Source organism: Myotis yumanensis, unplaced genomic scaffold (assembly GCF_028538775.1).
Source record: "Myotis yumanensis isolate MYYU_CA2020_CCGP unplaced genomic scaffold, mMyoYum1.0.hap1 SCAF_5, whole genome shotgun sequence".
Classification (NCBI taxonomy): domain Eukaryota; kingdom Metazoa; phylum Chordata; class Mammalia; order Chiroptera; family Vespertilionidae; genus Myotis; species Myotis yumanensis.
The window spans coordinates 70,139,642-70,159,334 of NW_027223756.1; the positions used below are offsets into that span (position 1 = coordinate 70,139,642).

Consider the following 19,693-nt stretch of genomic DNA (forward strand, 5'->3'; position numbering starts at 1 on the left):
CTTCCTTGACCTCATGGAGCTCACAGTCTAGTGAGAAGCTGAAAGCAAGTTTAACCTCCACTGGAAACTAGGAATCAACATTTTTGACTGGTAGAGTGAAGATTAGTAACTGAATATAAGCCTGAGTAGACAGGTGAAGGTTACTCATTAAAGCCAATCAGAGAAGGAGCTCACTAACAAGAGAGAGGTCTGACTTTTGTTTCTGAGGGCCCAGCTGAGATTGAAGTATGTCCATTTGCTATGGTGCCCATAAGCACAGACATTCTGTTTTCTTCAGCATGAACTCTGCCACCTGGGTTTAGGAATAGCAAAGCACATAGTAGTTCAACTAGAGATGAAGTCTGGCAGAGTTTGTAGAGGAAATGTATGGTCAAGGGGATCCACAATGCTGGTTCAGGTGTTGAACCATGGAATTCATGCCGGATAGAAAAGAAATAGGTACCAGGAGAAAACCATTTGGGTTGCAAGAAAATTGAGAACAAAGTGAGATGAATTCAGAAGGCCAAGAAACAAGGGGGGTGGGAAGCAGATAAGAGGAGAATGTGGTCTGAGGTTCAGACACTAGGATGATTATTCCTGTGTAATGGAGCAGATAATGGTGAAGGCAAGACACAGGTGTGGCCCTGAGAACAGGTGACAGAAGCATAATGAACATCAGTGTTACTGAAGTCAAGGAGACAGAGCTTTATGATGAATCATCTAGGCAGATTTTGAAGTAATTCTGGTCCCAGCATCCTTACTGGAGAAGAGGGCATAACCAGTGATGGAAACAGATAGAGCATATAGCTGAGTATCAATGGCCAGTTAGTTTGTTTGGTTTGGTTTATGAGTTGTTATGGACTGAATATTTGAGTCATTCCATAATTAAAATGTTGAACCCTGATTTCTAATGTAATGATATATTTAGAGGTGGGGTCTTTGGTAGGTAATTAGGTTTCGATTAGTTTGTAAATGTGAGACTCCAATTATGGGATTAGTGTTCTCATAAAAAGAGGAAGAGAACCCTGACTGGTGTGGCTCAGTTGGCTGGGAAGTCATTCCGTACACCAAAAGGCTTGACAATTCCTGATCCTGGCATATACCTGGATTAGAGTTTCAATCCCTGGCCAGGGTGCATGCAGGAGGCAGGTCATCAATGTTTCTCTCTTTCTCCCTTCCTCTCTCTAAAAATCAAATTTTTAAAAGAGAGGAAGAGAGACCAGAGCTGTCTCTGTGCCATGTGAGGACACCACAAGGAGGTGGCTGTCTGCATGCCAAGAAGATAGTCTTACTGGGAACAACTGGCTAGTGCCCTAGTCTTGAATATTTCAGCCACAAGAACTGTGAGAAATAAATTCTATTGTTGAAGCTACCCAAACTCGGAGAAGTGTGCCCTGTCCTCCACCCCATCTGTATCATATATTATAGGCCATGTATTGTCAAAGAGAGGCATTGCATTTCTAGAATTAACCTACACCTGCTAATTAAGTTACGAAATTTTTAGTTTTTTAATAGCTTTGCTTTTGTTTATGCTAATCTGAATGAAATATGTAGAAAGGGCAGTTTCAGAATCAAAAGCAGGGATTTGATTATAGCCATACTAGCGGCCCAGTGCATGAATTCATGCACGGGTGGGGCCCTGCCTGCCCACCACAATCACACTAGAGGCCCAGTGCACAAAATTCGTGCACGGGTAGGGACCCTAGGCCTGGCCGGCAATCAGGGCCAATCTGTGGGGCAACTGGCAGGGTGATCAGGGGACCCCCTGCTGGCACCTGTCTTGGCTGGCCTGGGGCCTGTGGGCTGGGGGCAGCTCCTGCATTAAGTGTCTGCCCTCTGGTGGTCAGACCATCATAGCGACTGGTCATTCTGCTGGTCATTCCATTGTTCGGTTGATTTGCATATTAGGCTTTTATTATATAGGATAACTCAATATGCCTAAAATGTCCAAGAAATATAGAAAATAAACTAGTAAAAGGAATTAACTTCTGGTAAGGAGAACCGTGGAGTACTGGAGGTATGAGGTGGGATTTATTTTTCAGTATATAGCTTTTTGTATTAAATATTTTGCCAGTGCATGTATTACCTAGCTCCAAAAATAACAATATGAAAATTAAAACATAAGAAATTATAGTCACTAAAGGAAAAAAATGAGGAAATGGAGATCACAGCTTGTTTTAGTGTTTTTCTTTGTATTGACACAATTGCATGGTTTAGCATTTATTTCTATGGGAATGCCCAAGCAGGGGTTGTTATTGGTTGGTTGATAGTTGATCAGTTGTTTTATCCTGTTTTTGTTTTTATAATAAGGGACCATATCAAGACTGCTACCCCTGCCTTTTTATTTCTTCATGCGCCAGTGGAGTCCCTCAGCCTGGCCTGTGGGGATTGGGCCAAAACTGGTTCCTCCGACATTCCCCCCAAGGGGTCCTGGATTGCAAGAGGGTGCCAGCCAGGCTGAGGGACCCCATCGGTGCACGATCAGGACCAGAGAGGGACTGCGGGAGGGCTCCAGGGCGTGTCTGGCCCATCTCACCCAGTCCCGATTGGCCGGACCGCAGCAGCAAGCTAACCTACTGAAGTGTCTGCCCACCCCCAATGGTCAGTGAGCATCATAGTGATTGGTTGAATGCTTGAACGGTTGGACACTTAGCATATTAGGCTTTTATATATATAGATTCCTAAGACTTCACCTTGTCTTCCTGCTCTTCATCTGTATAAATCTTAACCAATTCAAGGTTCAGGCTCCTCCCTTTCTGAAGAACTTCATGCGTCTATATCGAACACATTGAATAAATGAGCCCTGTTTTGAAGTATTAATTGTCTTTCCATCTGCAAATTTACTTTGTCTCTGCTGAGTTTGTAAAGTACCAAACTCGAAGAACTGTGCCCTGTCCTCCACCCCATCTGTATCATATATTATAGGCCATGGATTGTCAAAGAGAGACATTGCATTTCCAGAATTAACCTACACCTGCTAATTTTTAGTTTTTTAATAGCTTTGCATTTGTTTATGCTAATCTGAATGAAATATGTAGAAAGGGCAGTCTCAGAATCAAAAACAGGGATTTGGTCTAACACAAATTCTGATAGGCAGGAACAATGTATAGGCTACATGATCTTTATAAAGTAATGGGGGAAGACAAATCTCTCCTGGGAGCGAAGCCTTGGTAAAACAGGAATATGCAGGGCTCGTCTGTCCACAGAGAGTAGAAAAAACTAGCCTCATGTCCAGCTCCATTTGCAGCACACTGACTGAGTGTGGCCCCGTCCACAGATGAACTTCAAGTGTGAAAATCACCCTGGGACCGTGGGAGACACATCATTAGCAGGGAAAATATATATCTTTGCTGCAGCTCAAGGAGATGCAGCCCATTGAAATGAAGATGATGAGGGCCAAACAAAAGAACTGCAATAGAAAATATGCCACTGGACCATCAGAAGAGGAGACAGAACGCTGCCCTTTGTCGTTACTTGTCACGGCAGTGACAGACTATAAAATGCCCACTGCTCCACAATTCTATTCTCGTCACTTTCGGAGCCAACTTCTGTTCTGGCAGATGCTTGGCATGTTTTAGACATATGATTTATTGCCTCATTTAATCAAGACTGTGCAGGAAACAACATTTTTTTTTTTTTTTTGCTAAATTACAATCTGTCACTTTTCACTTAATCTTAGTGATGGAAGTGACATATACATATGTGTACTTATATATGTATATATGTGTATGTACATACATAAAATTCTCCCCAAAACACTATTCATTTCTTCATAAGATTTTTAAATAATTTATATTCCTTCCTCCAGCCCAAGAACAAGAAATGTATGCAATACTGTCAAATATAAATGCAGTCATCCTGTATCAGTGTCTTCTTGTTTGTTTGTTTTCAGTTTTTATTGTCATGGAAAAAAACCCAGCCTGAGCAGATTCCAGTACTAATAAATGACCCAGCTATGGAGTTTATTGGCAATTTAAAGGCCCTATCACTTCATTTTCCTTTCCATTTTGCTAATATATTTTACATTCTCTTGGGAATGCCTTCTAAAACTGGGAAGCGCTCCGGCTGAAGGGGAACCATGTACCCAGCAAGTAAGCTACATTTCCTGAAAATAAGAATACCCACTTCAACATGACTCCCTGGCACATTGATTAAGTTAAAATGAAGTGCAAGTAGCAAATGCTGGGTTGCGTCTAACCTAGGGAGATGGGGGGGGAAAATGCTTTCTAGAGTTCAGTGGTAAATAGGCAATTCATTTTGACATAACGAGGAAAAGTGATGTTAACAGCCAGAGGTCAGGGGAAACCAAGATGGAAAAGACTATTAGATCATTTTCTCCGTTCCCTGGAGAAGAGAGCCAAATTATATTTCATAGTGCTGGGTCCAGTTTAGCTTTCAATTACTCACGCAAGGGGCTTTCACCACTTTAGACATTTTCCAGGACCTGTATTTCTTCCTGACCCCCACATTCCTGGATATATTGGCAAAGTATGACTCTTAGTCAGAATTAACCCTGCAGGTACCACGAAAGTACTCTGTGCTCACAATTAGATCGCAACTCATTTTCTCTTCTCTGTCAGTGAACCTCAAAGTCATTTCCTTGGTGATAACTCCCTTTGTTCTTTGCTACTCCAACTCCACATTCCGTTTTCACACCACATCCCTTTTACTTTGAGTCTAAACAAGAGCTATGTTTTGGCAGAAGAGTCCCCCTGAAAAACACTTTCTGCCTGTTTCCAAAGGTAAATGATCATGGTATCTAGCACAGTGCTATTCATACGGATCTCCAAGATGGTCTTGAATGAATGAATAAAAGGTATGGATTCGAGAGAGAATGACCTTTAAAAAAAATGAAATCTTGCCATTTGCAACAGCATGGATGGACCTAGAGGGTATTATGCTCAATGAAATTAGTCAGAGAAAGACAAATACCATATGATTTCATTTGTATGTGATTCAAAGAATAATATAAAGGAACAAACAAAACAGAAACATTCAGAGACACAGAGAACAGACTGATGGTTGACAGAGGGGAGTGGGGTTGGAGGTCTGGGTGAAAAAGGGGAAAGGATTGAGAAGTACAGATTGCTAGTTACAAAATAGTCATAGGGATGTAAAGTACAGCACAGGGAGTATAGTCGATGACATTGTAATCACTATGTATGGTGCCAGGTGGTTCCTGAAAATATCAGGGGGAAACTTCGTAAAGTATATGATTATCTAACCATTACCCTGTACATCTAACTCTATACAAAATAATATTAAACGTAAACTGTAATTGAAAACTAAATAAATACCCAGAGAGAACGGGAGGAAATGAAGTGGAGACTGCAAAACATCCTGCTGAAAACTAGTAGCTGAAAGGCACCGAAGCGGCAGGAGGGTGTGGGTCAAAGATGATAACGGACATTGTACATTTTTGCTGGAAGATGGAAGGACTCAGTAGAAAGACCAAAGATGAGCATACAGGGAAGAGATGGGGCACCTGTACAAGCATGCTCTGGAGCAGATGAGAAAAGATGTGATCAAGTGCGCAAATGAGAAGACGGCCTTACAAGGCCATACAGTCCATCCCATTATCAGGAGAGAAGGGAGAGCATACGAAGAGAGGTGAAATGGTTTGGCAGTTTGGTGGTGTGAGAGGTGGCCTCAGTTCTCTTTCAACAAAGAAGAGAATGGATTTTACGGGCATTGACGTCATCGTGGTCACTCCAAATTCTTTGACTCCCATAGTAAATGAAGACTGAGTTCTCAGCTCTCCTAATTAGATACATTTACGCAGCCTTTTCACATAAGCAGGCTCACACCCTATGATGCTCTAGTTTCCACTCTTGGAATCTCTCCTCAGGAAAATTACAGATTCAGAAAACACTTCGTCATCAAAATATCCATTATATATTAGTTATAATAATAATAGCTGTAATCATGTAAATAGCCTAAGTAAAAAATAAGGATACATTATGACACACTTAGAATAATATTTTTGGATAATAATATGGAATATTTCCATGTTAGATTTAAAAGAACATGTATGCTCTAAATATAAGCACAAAAATTAAAGAAAATATGAATGGTGACCTCTCCTCAGTGACCTTTATATATACACCAGAGGCCCGGTGCACAAAAATTTGTGCACTCGGGGGGTCCCTCAGCCTGGCCTGTGCCTTCTCACAGTCTGGGACCCCTCAGGGGATGACCACCTGCTGGCTTAGGCCCACTCCCCAGGGGATTGGGCCTAAGCTGACAGTCAGACATCCCTCTGGCAGCCTGGGAGCCCTCGGGGGATGTCCACTTGCCAGCAGGGAGCAGGCCTAAGCTGCAGTCGGACATCCTTAGCGCTGCTGAGGAGGCGGGAGAGGCTCCCACCACCACCGCTGTACTGACAGCCAACAGCCTGGCTTGTGGCTGAGCAGAACTCCCCCTGTGGGAGCACACAGACCACCAGGGGGCAACTCCTGCATTGATCATCTGTCCCCTAGTAGTCAGTGTGTGTCATAGTGACCAGTCATTCACAGTCGTTCTGCTGTTAGGGTCAATTTTTATATTACCCTTTTATTATATAGGAGTGCCTAGCCAGCCTGGGTGAGTGGCTGATGGCTGTTTGCAGGCTGGCCACAGCCCCTTCAGGGTGGGGATCCCCACTGGGGTGCCTGGACAGCCTGGGTGAAGGGCTGAGGGCCATTTTCAGGCTGGCTAAGCCCCGCAGCGGGGACCCTCACCCCATGAGGGTGTGGCCAGCCTGGATGAGGGGCTGATGGCTGTTTTCAGGCTGGCCAAGCCCTCCAGCGGGGTTCCTCATCCATGAGGGTGTGGCCATCCTGGGTGTGGGGCTGATGGCTGTTTGCAGGCTGGCCACGGCCCCCAGCCACCCAAGCTCCCAGTGGAAGCTGGCTGGAAGCAGGTATCTGGGATTTATTTGTCTTCTATAGTTGAAACTTTGTTGCCATGAGCAGAGGCCACAGCCAGCTCAGGGCAGGCGGGAAGCTTGGCTTCCTTCATCGCTCGGGCAACCAAGCCTCCTGCTTGCTCCAGCTCCGTGGCTGCTGGCCGCCATCTTGGTTGGGTTAATTTGCATATAGTCGCTGATTGGCTGGTGGGCGTGGCTTGGGCATGGTGAAGGTACAGTCAATTAGCATCTTTCTCTTTTATTAGTGTAGATAAAGCCAGTGTCCGGGACGAGTGTGACAACCAAACGGCTGGTCACCATGAGGTGCACTGAGCACCTCTCGGTCCCTCCCCGCCAGTCCATGAGCAGGGTGGGGTGGGACTGGGGACTGGTGAGTGGGCTGAACGGCTGACCTCTTAATCCCTGCCCCTGGCCCGCAGGCTCCAATGGATCAAAGATGGATCAACGATGGTGAACAGGGGAATCAGGGTGGGAGGCGGGAGGACCAGGCTGGCTGTCAGGCCACTGGGATCACCAGCTCATCCCTAGCTGCTCGGGGGCTCAGGCCTGCAGGAAAGCAGGAGCCAGCAACTTCACCTCCATGCATATGCACCTGGCCGGCTGCTGATGGAACTTGCTGCCTGCTCGGGGCCACTCACGCCCGGGTGGGTAGGTCGCAGGTGCGCCCCGTAGCTTCCATCAACACCTCAAACCCCAGCAGCAGTGGCAGCAGCGGTGGTGGCGGCAGCGCCTGTGTGAGTGGCCCCGAGCGGGCAGCTCGTTCCATCAGCGGCCAGCCCAGCAGACACACGTGGAGGTGAAGTCACCAGTGCCTGCTTGCCCATAGGCCTGAGCCCCCAAGCAGCCGGGTATGAGCTGGTGATCCCAATGGCCTGACAGCCCAGTGGTGAAGGTAGCATTCAGCCTGAGGACTGACAAACGGGCAGAAGATAGCCCTGATTTCAGGAGGCTAGGCTCTAGGGACCCTTCCTGCACGATTTCGTGTGCTGGGCCTCTAGTTGAGGTATAATTGACATAAAATTGTAAGATACTTAAAGTGTACAATGTGATGATTTGATATACTTACACATTGTCAAAGGATTCCCTCCATCAAGTTAATTAACACATCCATCACCTCACACAGTTACCTCAGGGGTGCAGGGGGACATGCTTTTAGCAAATTTCAATTGTAAAATACAGTATTGCCAACTAGAGTCACCATGTTTTGCATTATGTCCACAGACATTCATCTTACAGCTGGAAGTTTGTAAATTTGACCAACTTCTCCCTATTTTCTCCACACCCCAGCTCCTGGCAACAACTTTTCTACTCTCTATTTCTAAGAATTGGACTTATTTTAAGATTCTGTATATAAGTGGAACTGTGCAGTGTTTGTCTTTCTCTGTCTAGCTTAAGGATGATTAACTTTTGGTGATAAAACTCTTAGTGATTTTTTCTCATTTTTTATACTTTCCTAAAATTTTCAGGTCTTCTATAATAACTGCATATTATTACTATAAGCACCTTATTCCCTAAATTAAATTTCATGTACTTTAAATATTCCTGATAAATACACTTGGGCTCCAGCTTTCTTTATTCCCCTGAGATATAATGGCTGACATTTATCGAGTATTTACAATATTCCAGGTACTCTTTTACTGTGTGATCAAAGGCAAATTTCTTAACCTTTCTGACCCTCATTTTCCTCATTTGTAAATGAATATCATTTTCTCATCTGTAGAATGAGAACCTAATAAATTAATACATGAATATATCTTAGAATAAATGTTATAAGCACTCCATAACTGTGGACATAATCAGTATTATTATGTTCATATATTACTTTGTCATATTTTGCTACTTATTCTATTGTGGGCTTTTTTTCCTTCAAAAAATATGAGACACACTTTTAGCACTCTTAATATTTTCTTTTTAAATATTAAACCGAAACAATATCTAACATGGTCCCTTTCCTTTTTATTCTTTAATAACATTACCAAGAAACAGAGTAGTTCCTGCAGAGGACAGACGTCTAACAGATCAATTTTCCTCAACAAAGACAGACAGCCCATTTCCTGCGTGTCTCCTTCTATATTGCAGTACAAGATTATTGTTAGAAACTGGGAGTTTTCAGTAGCCTTGGGAACAGGACCAATTCCCAGATATTTAATTTAGTTCTGGTCTCATCTAAATTGAAATTCTGACATAGCATTTTTCTCACACTAACAGTTTAGAGGAATTCTTTCCAATTTGTCTTTATTTATTGTGAAGTCAAGTCAAATCCCAAAAGTCTTTATGGCTGTTTTGACAGTCATCCGGGACATTATTCAATCACTCACACACACATGCTAATTTGAGACTGAGGGTCCCTATGCTCTGCCCAGGGAACATTGCCACCCAGTAATTCCAGTGGATGCTTTTTAGGAAGCTGAAGAAAAACAAAATGACTTTAGCATGTATGTTTGAATGACACTAACATGTTTTTTAACAGGGAAAAAATACAGAATTGAAAGTACTTTTAAGAGGGAACAGTTGTTATTGCCTTCATTTGTTGTCTGTGCTGCTCTATGGCATTTTGGAGTTGATTTGTATTTGTTTTTGGTTTTTGTTCTACCTGAATTTTATGCTTTTTCTCATGCTAAAGATCAATTTCTCCCTTTCTGGGGCATTCCAGAAATTTTATTTTATTTTATTTTTTTTATCCATTTGAGTTTTCTAAAAATTGCTTAAATGAATTAATGAATCCCTTAAATTTGGAGGTGGTTTCCCCGAATCTTATTGATTTGACACATGCAGCATTTGGATTCACTGGGAGACTGTGACTTCTCCTTATTAATAGTCTCATTGAGCCCTGGCCAGTGTGGCACAATTGGTTGGGCATTGTCCTGTGCACAGAAAGGTCACTGGTTCCATTCCCAGTCAGGGCATATGCCTGGGTTGTGGGTTTGACCCCTGGTTGGGGCACCTGCAGGAGGCAGCAGATTGATGTTTTTCTCCTTCTTCCTGCCTCTCTTTCTAAAAATCCATACAAAAATTTTTTAAAAAATGTATAGTGTTGTTATGTGGCTCATATTACCTCGTAATTGTTTAGGCCCAGTGATTTCATTTCTCATCTTGATTTTGTCTTAAGAAAACAAGTTACAGAAAATTATTAATTATTTTTAGGGGGAAAATTCACTCAGTTGAAATTTTTAGAAATGGTCATTATGAGTCAGACCAATTGCTACTTATCCAAGCTATGAATGTGTGTGCAGGTACAAATAACTCAATAATTAACAGTAGTTTAATGTTGGAATACAAACAATGTTGGTATTTAAAAATTATATAACCTGATATCCAGCAAAATACAAGAAGTTGTTGAAATAGCCAGAGAATTGTGAAATTTATGAATGGGACATTTGCCATTAAGGACTTCAGAGGGTAAAAGCATAAATATATTGGTTCTTTTGATGTTTTTTCCTAAATTGAACGTATTTTTTTAAATAGTTGCCTCTTATCTCAAGATAGATTATCTTATGCAATGAGCATTTTTGACACCCTTAGAGATTAAATGAATGATTGAAAGATAAGGGATGAGTTTTCTTGGAAGAGAGAAGATAAGATTGTTAGAAGATATGTTGGTAAACATGGGCAGATTAGTTAAGGGCTAAGCTTTAATGTGAAACAGAAACTCTGGACACTGGCCTTTGCTTTGGTCTTACTGAGGACACAGTTGGGCTTTTTCCATAGTGGGATGGACTGAGATGGAATATTGGGGACCCAGGAGGGGAACTCCTTTGATTTTGCATCACGAATAAACCTTGCTACACCACAGTCTCCCATACATGCATTCCTGAAATGCTTTTTCTGCAATCCCATGAAAGAACCTAATTTTGACTGACAGTAGCACCATTATGCACTGTTGATGAGACTGTAAAATGGAACAGCTATTATGAAAAACAGTGTGAAGTTTTCTCAAAAAAATAAAAATAGGATTATCACATGATCTAGCAATTCCACTTTTGGATATATATATCTACACTAATAAAAGAGAAACATGGTAATTAGCGTATGATCGCTACCCTTTTCATTGGCTAATCAGTGAGTATATGCAAATTAACTGTCAGCCAAGATGGCGGTCGGCAGCCAGGCACTGAAGCAAGCATGAGGCTTGCTTGCTGCAGACTCCAACGTTCCCCGCCTCACTTGCCGGCCTCTCAGCTGCAAGTCTAAGCAACTATGTACTATGTTGCAAATAAGAAGCTAAACAAAACCCCAGAAAACAGCCGGACTGAAAGCGAGCCAGACCGAAACATTATATCGATGTTTTCAGCAGCGAGGCCTCAGAGCTAAAGCTGGCCCAGAATAAAAAAAAGAAAAAGAAAAGAAAACAAGGAGCGGTTGGAAGCTTTAGTCACTCGCCAGCAGGAAAACAGCCCTCAGCCCCTCACCCAGACTGGCCAGGCACCCCAGTGGGGACCCCCACCCTGATCCAGGACACCCTTCAGGGCAAACCAGCCAGCCCCTACCCATGCACCAGGCCTCTATCCTATATAGTAAAAGGGTAATATGCCTCCTGGCACCGGGATCAGCGTGACAGGGGGCAGCGCCCAAACCCCCTGATTGCCCTGCGGCTCTGTGTGTGACAGGGGGCAGGGCCACAACCTCCCTATCGGCCCTGCTCTGTTCGTGACAGGGGAAGGCACCCCAACCCCCTATCAGCCCTGCTCTGTGCCTGATAGGGGGGAGCTCCCCAATCCCCTGATTGTCCTGCGGCTCTGTGTTTGACAGGGGGTACCTCCCCAACCCCCTGATCGTCCCTGCTCTGTGTGTGACAGGGTGTGGCGCCCCAACCCCCCCCCCCCCATGGGCCCTGCACTGTGCCTGATAGGGGGGAGCTCCCCAATCCCCTGATTGCCCTGCTGCTCTGTGTTTGACCGGGTGCAGCACACCAACCCTCTGATCGGCCCTGCTCTGTATGTGACAGGGTGCGGCGCCCCAACCCCCGCCCCCCCCACGGGCCCTGCTCTGTGTGTGACAGGGTAGAGCCATAACCTCTCCATTGGCCCTGCCCCGAGTGTGACAGCGGTGGCGCCCCAACCCCCTGATCGGCCCTGCTCTTTGGGTGATAGAGGGTGGCGCCCCAACCCCCCTCCACGGACCTTCCTCTGTGTGTGACAGGGTAGAGCCATAACCTCCCCATTGGCCCTGCCCTGAGTGTGACAGGGTGCAGAGCCCCAACCCCCTGATCCGCCCTGCTCTGTGTGTGACAGGGGGGAGCTCCTCAATCCCCTGATCGGCCCTGCTCTATGCATGACAGGGGGGAGCTCCCCAACCCCCTGATTGACCCTGCTCTGTGTGTGACAGGGTACGGAGCCCCAACCCCCCTGATGGGCCCTGCTCTGTGAGTGACAGGGGGCAGCGCCCCAACCCCCTGATTGGCCCTGCTCTGTGTGTGACAGGGGGCAGCACCCCAACCCCCTAATCGGCCCTGCTCTGTGCGTGACAGGGGGTGGCGCCGCAACCTCCCCATCGACCCTGCCTTGAGTGTGACAGAGGGCGGTGCCCCAACCCCCCAATCGGCCCTACCCTGAGCGTGACTGAGGGTGGCATCGCAACCTCCCGATCCGCCCTACTCTGTGCATGAGGGGGCGGCGTCCCAACTCCCCAATCGGCCCTTTTCTGAGCCTGACCAGGGGCTGCACTTAGGGATTGACCCAGGAGCAGGCCTAAGCCAGCAGGTTGTTATCTCCCAAGGGGTCCCAGACTGCGAGAGGGCACAGGCCAGGCTGAGGGACCCCCCTCCCCCCGCCCCCTGAGTGCACAAAATTTTGTGCACCGGGCCTCTAGTATATATATATATATATATATATAAAATCTGTAGAGTATATCCAAAATAATTGAAACTAGAGTCTTAAAGGGATGTTTGTATACCTATATTCATAGCAGCATTATTCACAGTAGCCCAAAGGTGGAAACAACCAAAATGCCCATTGACAGATGAATGGATAAACAAAACAGGACATAGATGTACAATGGTATATATTATTCAGCCTTGAAAAAAAAGGAAATTCTGACATGTGTCACAACACAGATAATCCTTGAGAGCATTATGCTAAGTGAAATAAGCCAATCACAAAAAGACAAATAGTATGATTCTACTTAGAAAATAAAAAGTTCTCATTCTAGTTTCCTATAAACAGATTTATTAAAAACTATATATTGTAATCAGATTACTTTTATTCATTCACAGATGTCCTTTCATTGTGACTTGAAAATTATAAAATGCATAGAAAAATATCATATAATATTGTAGAAATGAATCTAAAAATTGTTCATACAAAAGAAATGCAAAATATTTTTAATAAAAGCCATCTCCACTATCCCCAGTAACTCCCTTGCCTGAGAGTCTAATTTGCTAATTAGACTGATGATACCTGTTTTCACTGTACATTTTGGGTAATTAGATGTTACAACTGAACTACTAAGAGAGAACAGACCTCTCAAAAGGGCAGTCAGTTAGGTCATTATTCTGAGCCGAAACAACCAAATTATTATTACCAGGAAGTTCAAACTAGAGGAATTGGTCTGAACATTTAGTGAGCTCAATTTGGGGTCAAACCCTTTGTGTTGAGCAAATTCACACCATACAATCGTATTAGTACATTAAAACAGGCTTTGGTAAAAGGAAAATACACATAATCAAAAAGTTTACATAGAGGGAAAGGAACATGTGGAGATAGTCCCCACTGAGTTCCAGAGACTTTCCCAAGAAACTAAAAAGTGTGGAAGTCTAAATTCAAAGTTGGGACAACCACTCCCAGGTGACCTAGAGCCCTTTGATTCTCACTGTAGGACACCTGGAAAGTGACTATCATCTAGAGCAGCAGTTCTCAACCTGTGGATCGCGATCCCGTTGGGGGTTGAATGACCCTTTCACAAGGGTCGCCTAAGACCATCGGAAAACACATATATAATTATATATTGTTTTTGTGATGAATCACTATGCTTTAATTATGTTCAATTTGTAGCAATGAAAATACATCCTGCATATCAGATATTTACATTATGATTCATAACAGTAGCAAAATTACAGTTATGAAGTAGCAACGAAAATAATTTTATGGTTGGGGATCACCACAACATGAGGAACTGTATTAAAGGGTCGCGGCATTAGGAAGGTTGAGAACCACTGATCTAGAGCCACTTCCTCTTCCTTTCCCCCATTTCCCTCATGGAAGGTCCATTAGTCATTAAGGGTCAAGGAAGAAGAAGCAATGTTCCTGTACCACCGAGATGATACTGATAGAAAAACAATGAGGCCCTGGCCAGGAAGCTCAGTTAGTTAGAGTGTCATTCCAATGCCCAAAGGTCTCGGGTTTGAGCCCCAGTCAAGGCACATATAAGAATCAACCAATGAATGAATGCAGAAGTGGAACAACAAAATCAATCTGTCTCTCTCTCTCCCCCTCCCCCCCAATCAATAAATAAATTTAAATAAAAGAACATGAGGCTTACAGAAAGAACTACTCTAATGCACTCAACAAATGTTCATGATCTATTTCCAGTCCCCAATGACTGTTGGGACACTGTTTTCAGGAGCTAATACATTCTGTGATCCAAACAATTGACAGACAAATAAAGCTATAGAATGACACTTGTACTACTAATCCTGTACATTGGTGATACAGAAGGATTTCAGTGCCTGAATAAATTGCAGTAATGAGATTATAAAGGTTTCTTAAACACTTATGACTGTGGGAAGTCCTGGCAGAACCCAGTGCGTACAAGACTGACACACATAGAGCTCTTAATCACTTACCACTCAGTCACTGGCTTTGATTGACCAACTGGATGGTGAGTCTCTGTTTTATTTCCCTAACAAGATAGTCAAGCTGCAGTGTTATTCACAGGTGGCGCTGGGTTGCATAGCCCTTTGGAATCTTTCTTTGCAGCTTACACAGAGGGAAAGCAGGGAGAAGGAAGCAAAGGGGCAGGAGTAGGCCCTCTGCTCAGCACACATTTCAAAGCAGAGAGAGAGAAAGTGGGGCCTACCTGTTGGTTGAAATATGGCAATATTACTATAAAGCCATATGTGTTTGTTTATTGATGGTCAAAACCTTTTTTTAAAAATAAATAGAAGCTGATGGTTACCAAAATTTCACCAAAAAAATAGAAAAATCATTATTTTTCATTTCTCAGGCTCAGTATTCTCAAAGGCACTTCTGATGCTAGAAATGCTACTTTTCTTCTTAAGTACAAGTGACTTACTGAGGTCTCCACTTAGTGACTTAATAAATGTTTGTTGAATGAGTACTGTCAGGTCTTCAACCAAAGCTTGATGCTCCACCACACTCTAAGAGGGAATGAAAATCACCAATATTCTCTATATTTTGTAGGTGAGGAAATTCAGGCTCAGAGAGTCTGCATGACTACTCATATTTCACTGTCACAGACCCCCGCCCCTCCTCTCCCAACCACCCAGGTCTGTTCTGACTCCAAATCCTGTCACCTTTGCTTTTTGTAATCTTTGTTCATTACAGGAAAGATGAAATAGAGAGAAACATATTTTGGGCTAAAACACTCTTGTAAAAGGTTCCACTAGTGTTCTTTTATAGTGAAAATGAAAAAGCTAAATATTTTTTTTCACTTGACCCATTTGTAAAACATAGTTTATAGGGCAGTCAAAAAAAATGGAAATGGGTTTTAAAAAAAACTACTACATTAATACTAAAAGGAAGCAATAAAAATAAAAATAAACCCTTAGGTACAGAGAAACTCCAATGCAGAGTACTTCTGACATCTGTTAAACTGGGTAGTAGGGAAGGGATCATACATCCCTACATGAATCCCTGTTGCTACAAATCATAGGGACACTTAGTAATAATATGCTTTTGATTGCAGACATGCAGAGAAAGTTTGCAAGTGAAAACTAAAGAAGATACTGCACTAAGATTCTGTTTCAGGGAACATTAGACTATACTTTTCAGGAATTCCAATGAAGCCCTCCTAATGACTTAGAAATGGGAAGGTGAATGCAGAGGCTGTCAACTATATGAGTTCATATCCCACAAAAAGCCACCAAGTGCACTCACTTAGCACAAAAAGAACTGAGAGATTGATGCATTTTATCACAGCCAGTGGGAAATGTTTTATTCTATAAATAAGTTATCAGAGACAATTTTGTTTTTAATCAGGCAAAAAAAGAAAAAAAACCTTTCCAAATTTTTGTTTTCTAATCTTAAATAGCTAAGTTAAAAATCACTGTCATTGATAGCATCTGCTCTTGCCTCTCTATATCTAATCTTCACAGAAAGTCAGCACTTTTTCACTTCAAATCAGAAGCCAGATGCTGGTCTTGCTTACCAGTTTGCTATTACCTTGAGGGGAGAGGGGACAAAGCTGTTAGGGTCTTGTTAATTCAAGAGATATATTTCCTTTTTGTTGTCTTACATGCATTATTTTCAATACAGAGAATACTAGGCAACGAGCCCATAAGCTGCAATGTTCATTTGACTAAGCAGGAGGGGCTGGGGGTGCCATGCCCTTCTGGGCAGGTGCAGGCCCGGAGTGAGCTGCTGGGCCTCTGGCCAGCAGAAACGGCATAGGAGAGCTGTGGTGTGTCCCTGTCTGCTACCGTGTCCAAACCGAGGGCAGGGTGTGCAGATTATGAAGCACTTTGGAAAGTGGAAAGTATGAAACCTTCTCAGCATAAAATCTTAGCATTCCCCCTCCAGATGAGGAGAGGAGAAAAATGGACGCAAGTTTTGATTCCTCACTCACATGCCCTCCATGCACAGACACCTGTAATGCGGCTGCAACTGACGTTCTGTGTCCTCTCTGTGCATTCTCCACTTCCTTCCTAGAACACCTGAAGGAGAAGTTAGAGGAGTACATGGCCCGGTTTTCCAAAGTGAGGATCGTTCGCACCAAGAAAAGGGAAGGGCTCATCCGGACCCGCCTCTTGGGGGCATCCATGGCCAGAGGAGAAGTCCTGACCTTCCTGGACTCCCACTGCGAGGTCAACGTGAACTGGCTGCCCCCGCTCCTGAGTGAGTACACAGCTGATGGGGCCTCCTGGCATCTTTCAGAAGGAGTGCGGGGTTTGCTTCCACTTAGTTTGCAACCTACAAAGGCTAAAGACCCCCCTCCTGCAGTTTTTACAGTGGGAGCCTTGAATTCTACCTTAACCCCTGCTGAGGACAAATGGGTAACTAGAAAACTGCATTAAAATTGCCATTTTGGAGAATGTGTCATCTGTAATCTATCGTATGGTTTGAAAGGGTTTCACTTATCTTAGACGTGCTCTTTGATTGTAGTTGTGTTCGCTGGGTAAATGCTAAAAGAAAAAAGTATTCAAAAATGCTGTCTATGACAACAGTACGATTAAAATTCACACACATACCTCGCCTACACATGCACAGTTTAACAATTATTACAGGATTATTAAGAGATGAGGAAAGAAAATTATTCAGTCCCTGAATGCAGTTGAATTGTAAGCTCCCTGGCATTGTCTAGGGTTTATAATGCCAGTTCTTTTCACTTTGGCACTAACCTAGATCCCTAAATAGAGAATCCCCCATGTTTAAGCAGAACCCCCTCAAACACTCAGGGTTGGGATCCAAAGGACACGTCTTACTGCTCCTAACATGATTACGAGGAGGGAAAAGACTCTGTGACATTGGACTCAAAAGGTTAGAAACTGGAAGCCATTCAAGTTCAAGGTAGAAAACCAATGTGTGGCTCAGTGTGAGCTTGACTATTTTTTTTAATGTCACAATGAAGTCAGATATAAAATCTAGTAGTGGATAAGGGACAAATTGTAAGCTTGAAAAAAAAAAAAGTGTGTTTCTAAAAGTTCCTGCTGGGCGCATATTGTACTCCTTCCTATTGTTCAAGATTTCACTAATTCAATTCTTACTGTGAATAATCTCTGGCTTTGGAGCTAAAGCCAGTAACAACTGCCTTCACAATAGCTGCCTCAGAGGGAATGATTTGCTATTGGCTACTGTGTAGGATTTCAGCTAGAACCAGCAAAGAGCCATTAGTAAAAGACAAGGGGGAGGGGGCAGGGATCGATCGATCTATATAGGATTAAGAGCAGAAAAAGTCCATCAACTAACAAACACCCAACCACATTGCCCAATCCACACACCCCTGCACAGATGACTGCCCAGCCATCCTAATCAACAGGAATGTTTCAGTGCTCCTGCAGCCACAGACTCCTCTGAGCTTTTAATTAAAAATACCTTGTCCAAGGACATAGCAATTTAGAGTTTCATCAGCAACAGTGAGATTCCCTCAAACGGAATTTGATCTATATGGTGTGGAATACCCAGGGAAGTCAGCAAAAGGCCTAATTTATTTATGAACCACAGCACTCCCTAAATGCCAATTATCAAGCCTCTGAATGTTCATATGAATCTAACAAGAAAGAAAATAGATGGAAAAAAGAGAGAGAAAAAAGAGAAACCCACTTTTTCTCATTAAAGCATTTCATTTCCTGTAGGCCTGATGGATAAGAAATGATTCAAGCTCAGGATCACTATCTTTTTTTATTTTCCTTTATCAGTGTCTTGACACATCATCCAAAATGAAAAAACAGGCGGAGTCACACGGATTCTTGACTCATTTTTCACGTTGGGATTATACCTGAATTTCAATTTCCCATTAAGAGTCTGTTTTGTTTGATCCCTGGAAATTGAAATGTAGGCATAAGTCTTAGATGAAAAATTAGTCATGCTGCTTTCACTCTAAGCGAGTATGGCTGGATGAGAGCTGAAAGGAAATTTGAAGGGAGAGTTGACAGTTAATTTAACAGAGTCATTCTCTTTGGGTCACCTTGGGACTCCTTGTTGGTCAAGGAACTTGTAAATCAGCCAGATTCTGAATTTGATTGAAGAAAGCCACTGAAACCTTCATACAAAAATACCTGCAGGGGTGATAGGAAAAATATGTTGGACACAGTGATGACAGTCTCCTCTGTCAAAGACATCTATGGGGAAACACCATTTAGATAGAGATTAAAATCCATTATGAGGCTTGCCCAGGTGAAAATGGGTGCTTATAGAGCCCTTAGTGGAGATTAACTTGATATTAGTGCTGGGGGTCTCTCTGTCTTCTAATTAGCTAAAAATAAAAATAAGAACTCCAGGCTCACTGAGACCAACATTCCACATTCTCCTTACCCTGTTTTTTTTTTTCTTTCCATCACATTTATCACCTTCTAACATACAATATAAGTTAGTTATTTATTATGTATATTGATTTCTTTATTCCATTCCTGAAGACATGGGTTTTTGAGATTGTTATTCACTGCTATATTCCAAAATCCTAGAAGAGTGACTGGCACAAAATTTCTATTCAGTCAGTAGTTGTTGAACTTGAGTGAATAAACAAACAAACGAGTGAATGAAAACGCATGTAGATCTGGACGGGAGATCTTTCAATGGATTCTGTGGTTTCCACACCCTGGCTTATAGGTGTCATCAAAATAATGTTACTGAAATAACCAACCCTCATTATATCTAAATATGATTTTTTAAAGCATATTTAAATATATTTTTTTCCACATGCCACATTGGGTATTCCGAATAATCATTGAACAGATGGTCATACTTTAAAGTTCTGCCTATCAGACAGTATTAGCTTGGTATAATAAATCTTGACTAAATGCACATTCTTTGGAAAGAAATACTTCACATGTAGCTATTCTAGGTGAGAAAAGTATGTAAATGCCAACTATCTGCATCGACTATTAATACCTCACAATAATAATATCTCCATGGAAAAGAAAGGTGCTGGAAATGAAAACGATAGCACCTTTCTGCTGCATGAGAATCACGGTGG

General features: G+C 42.9%; 1 protein-coding gene across 1 annotated transcript in view; it reads left to right on the top strand.

The window, feature by feature from the left end:
- Nucleotides 1–19,693, top strand: part of GALNTL6 (polypeptide N-acetylgalactosaminyltransferase like 6) — a 944,384-nt gene that overhangs the window by 742,949 nt on the left and 181,742 nt on the right. Inside the window, exon 6 of the mRNA XM_070415471.1 lies at nt 16,711–16,896. Coding sequence (XP_070271572.1) covers nt 16,711–16,896 — 186 coding nt within the window. The remainder of the gene's footprint in view (nt 1–16,710; nt 16,897–19,693) is intronic.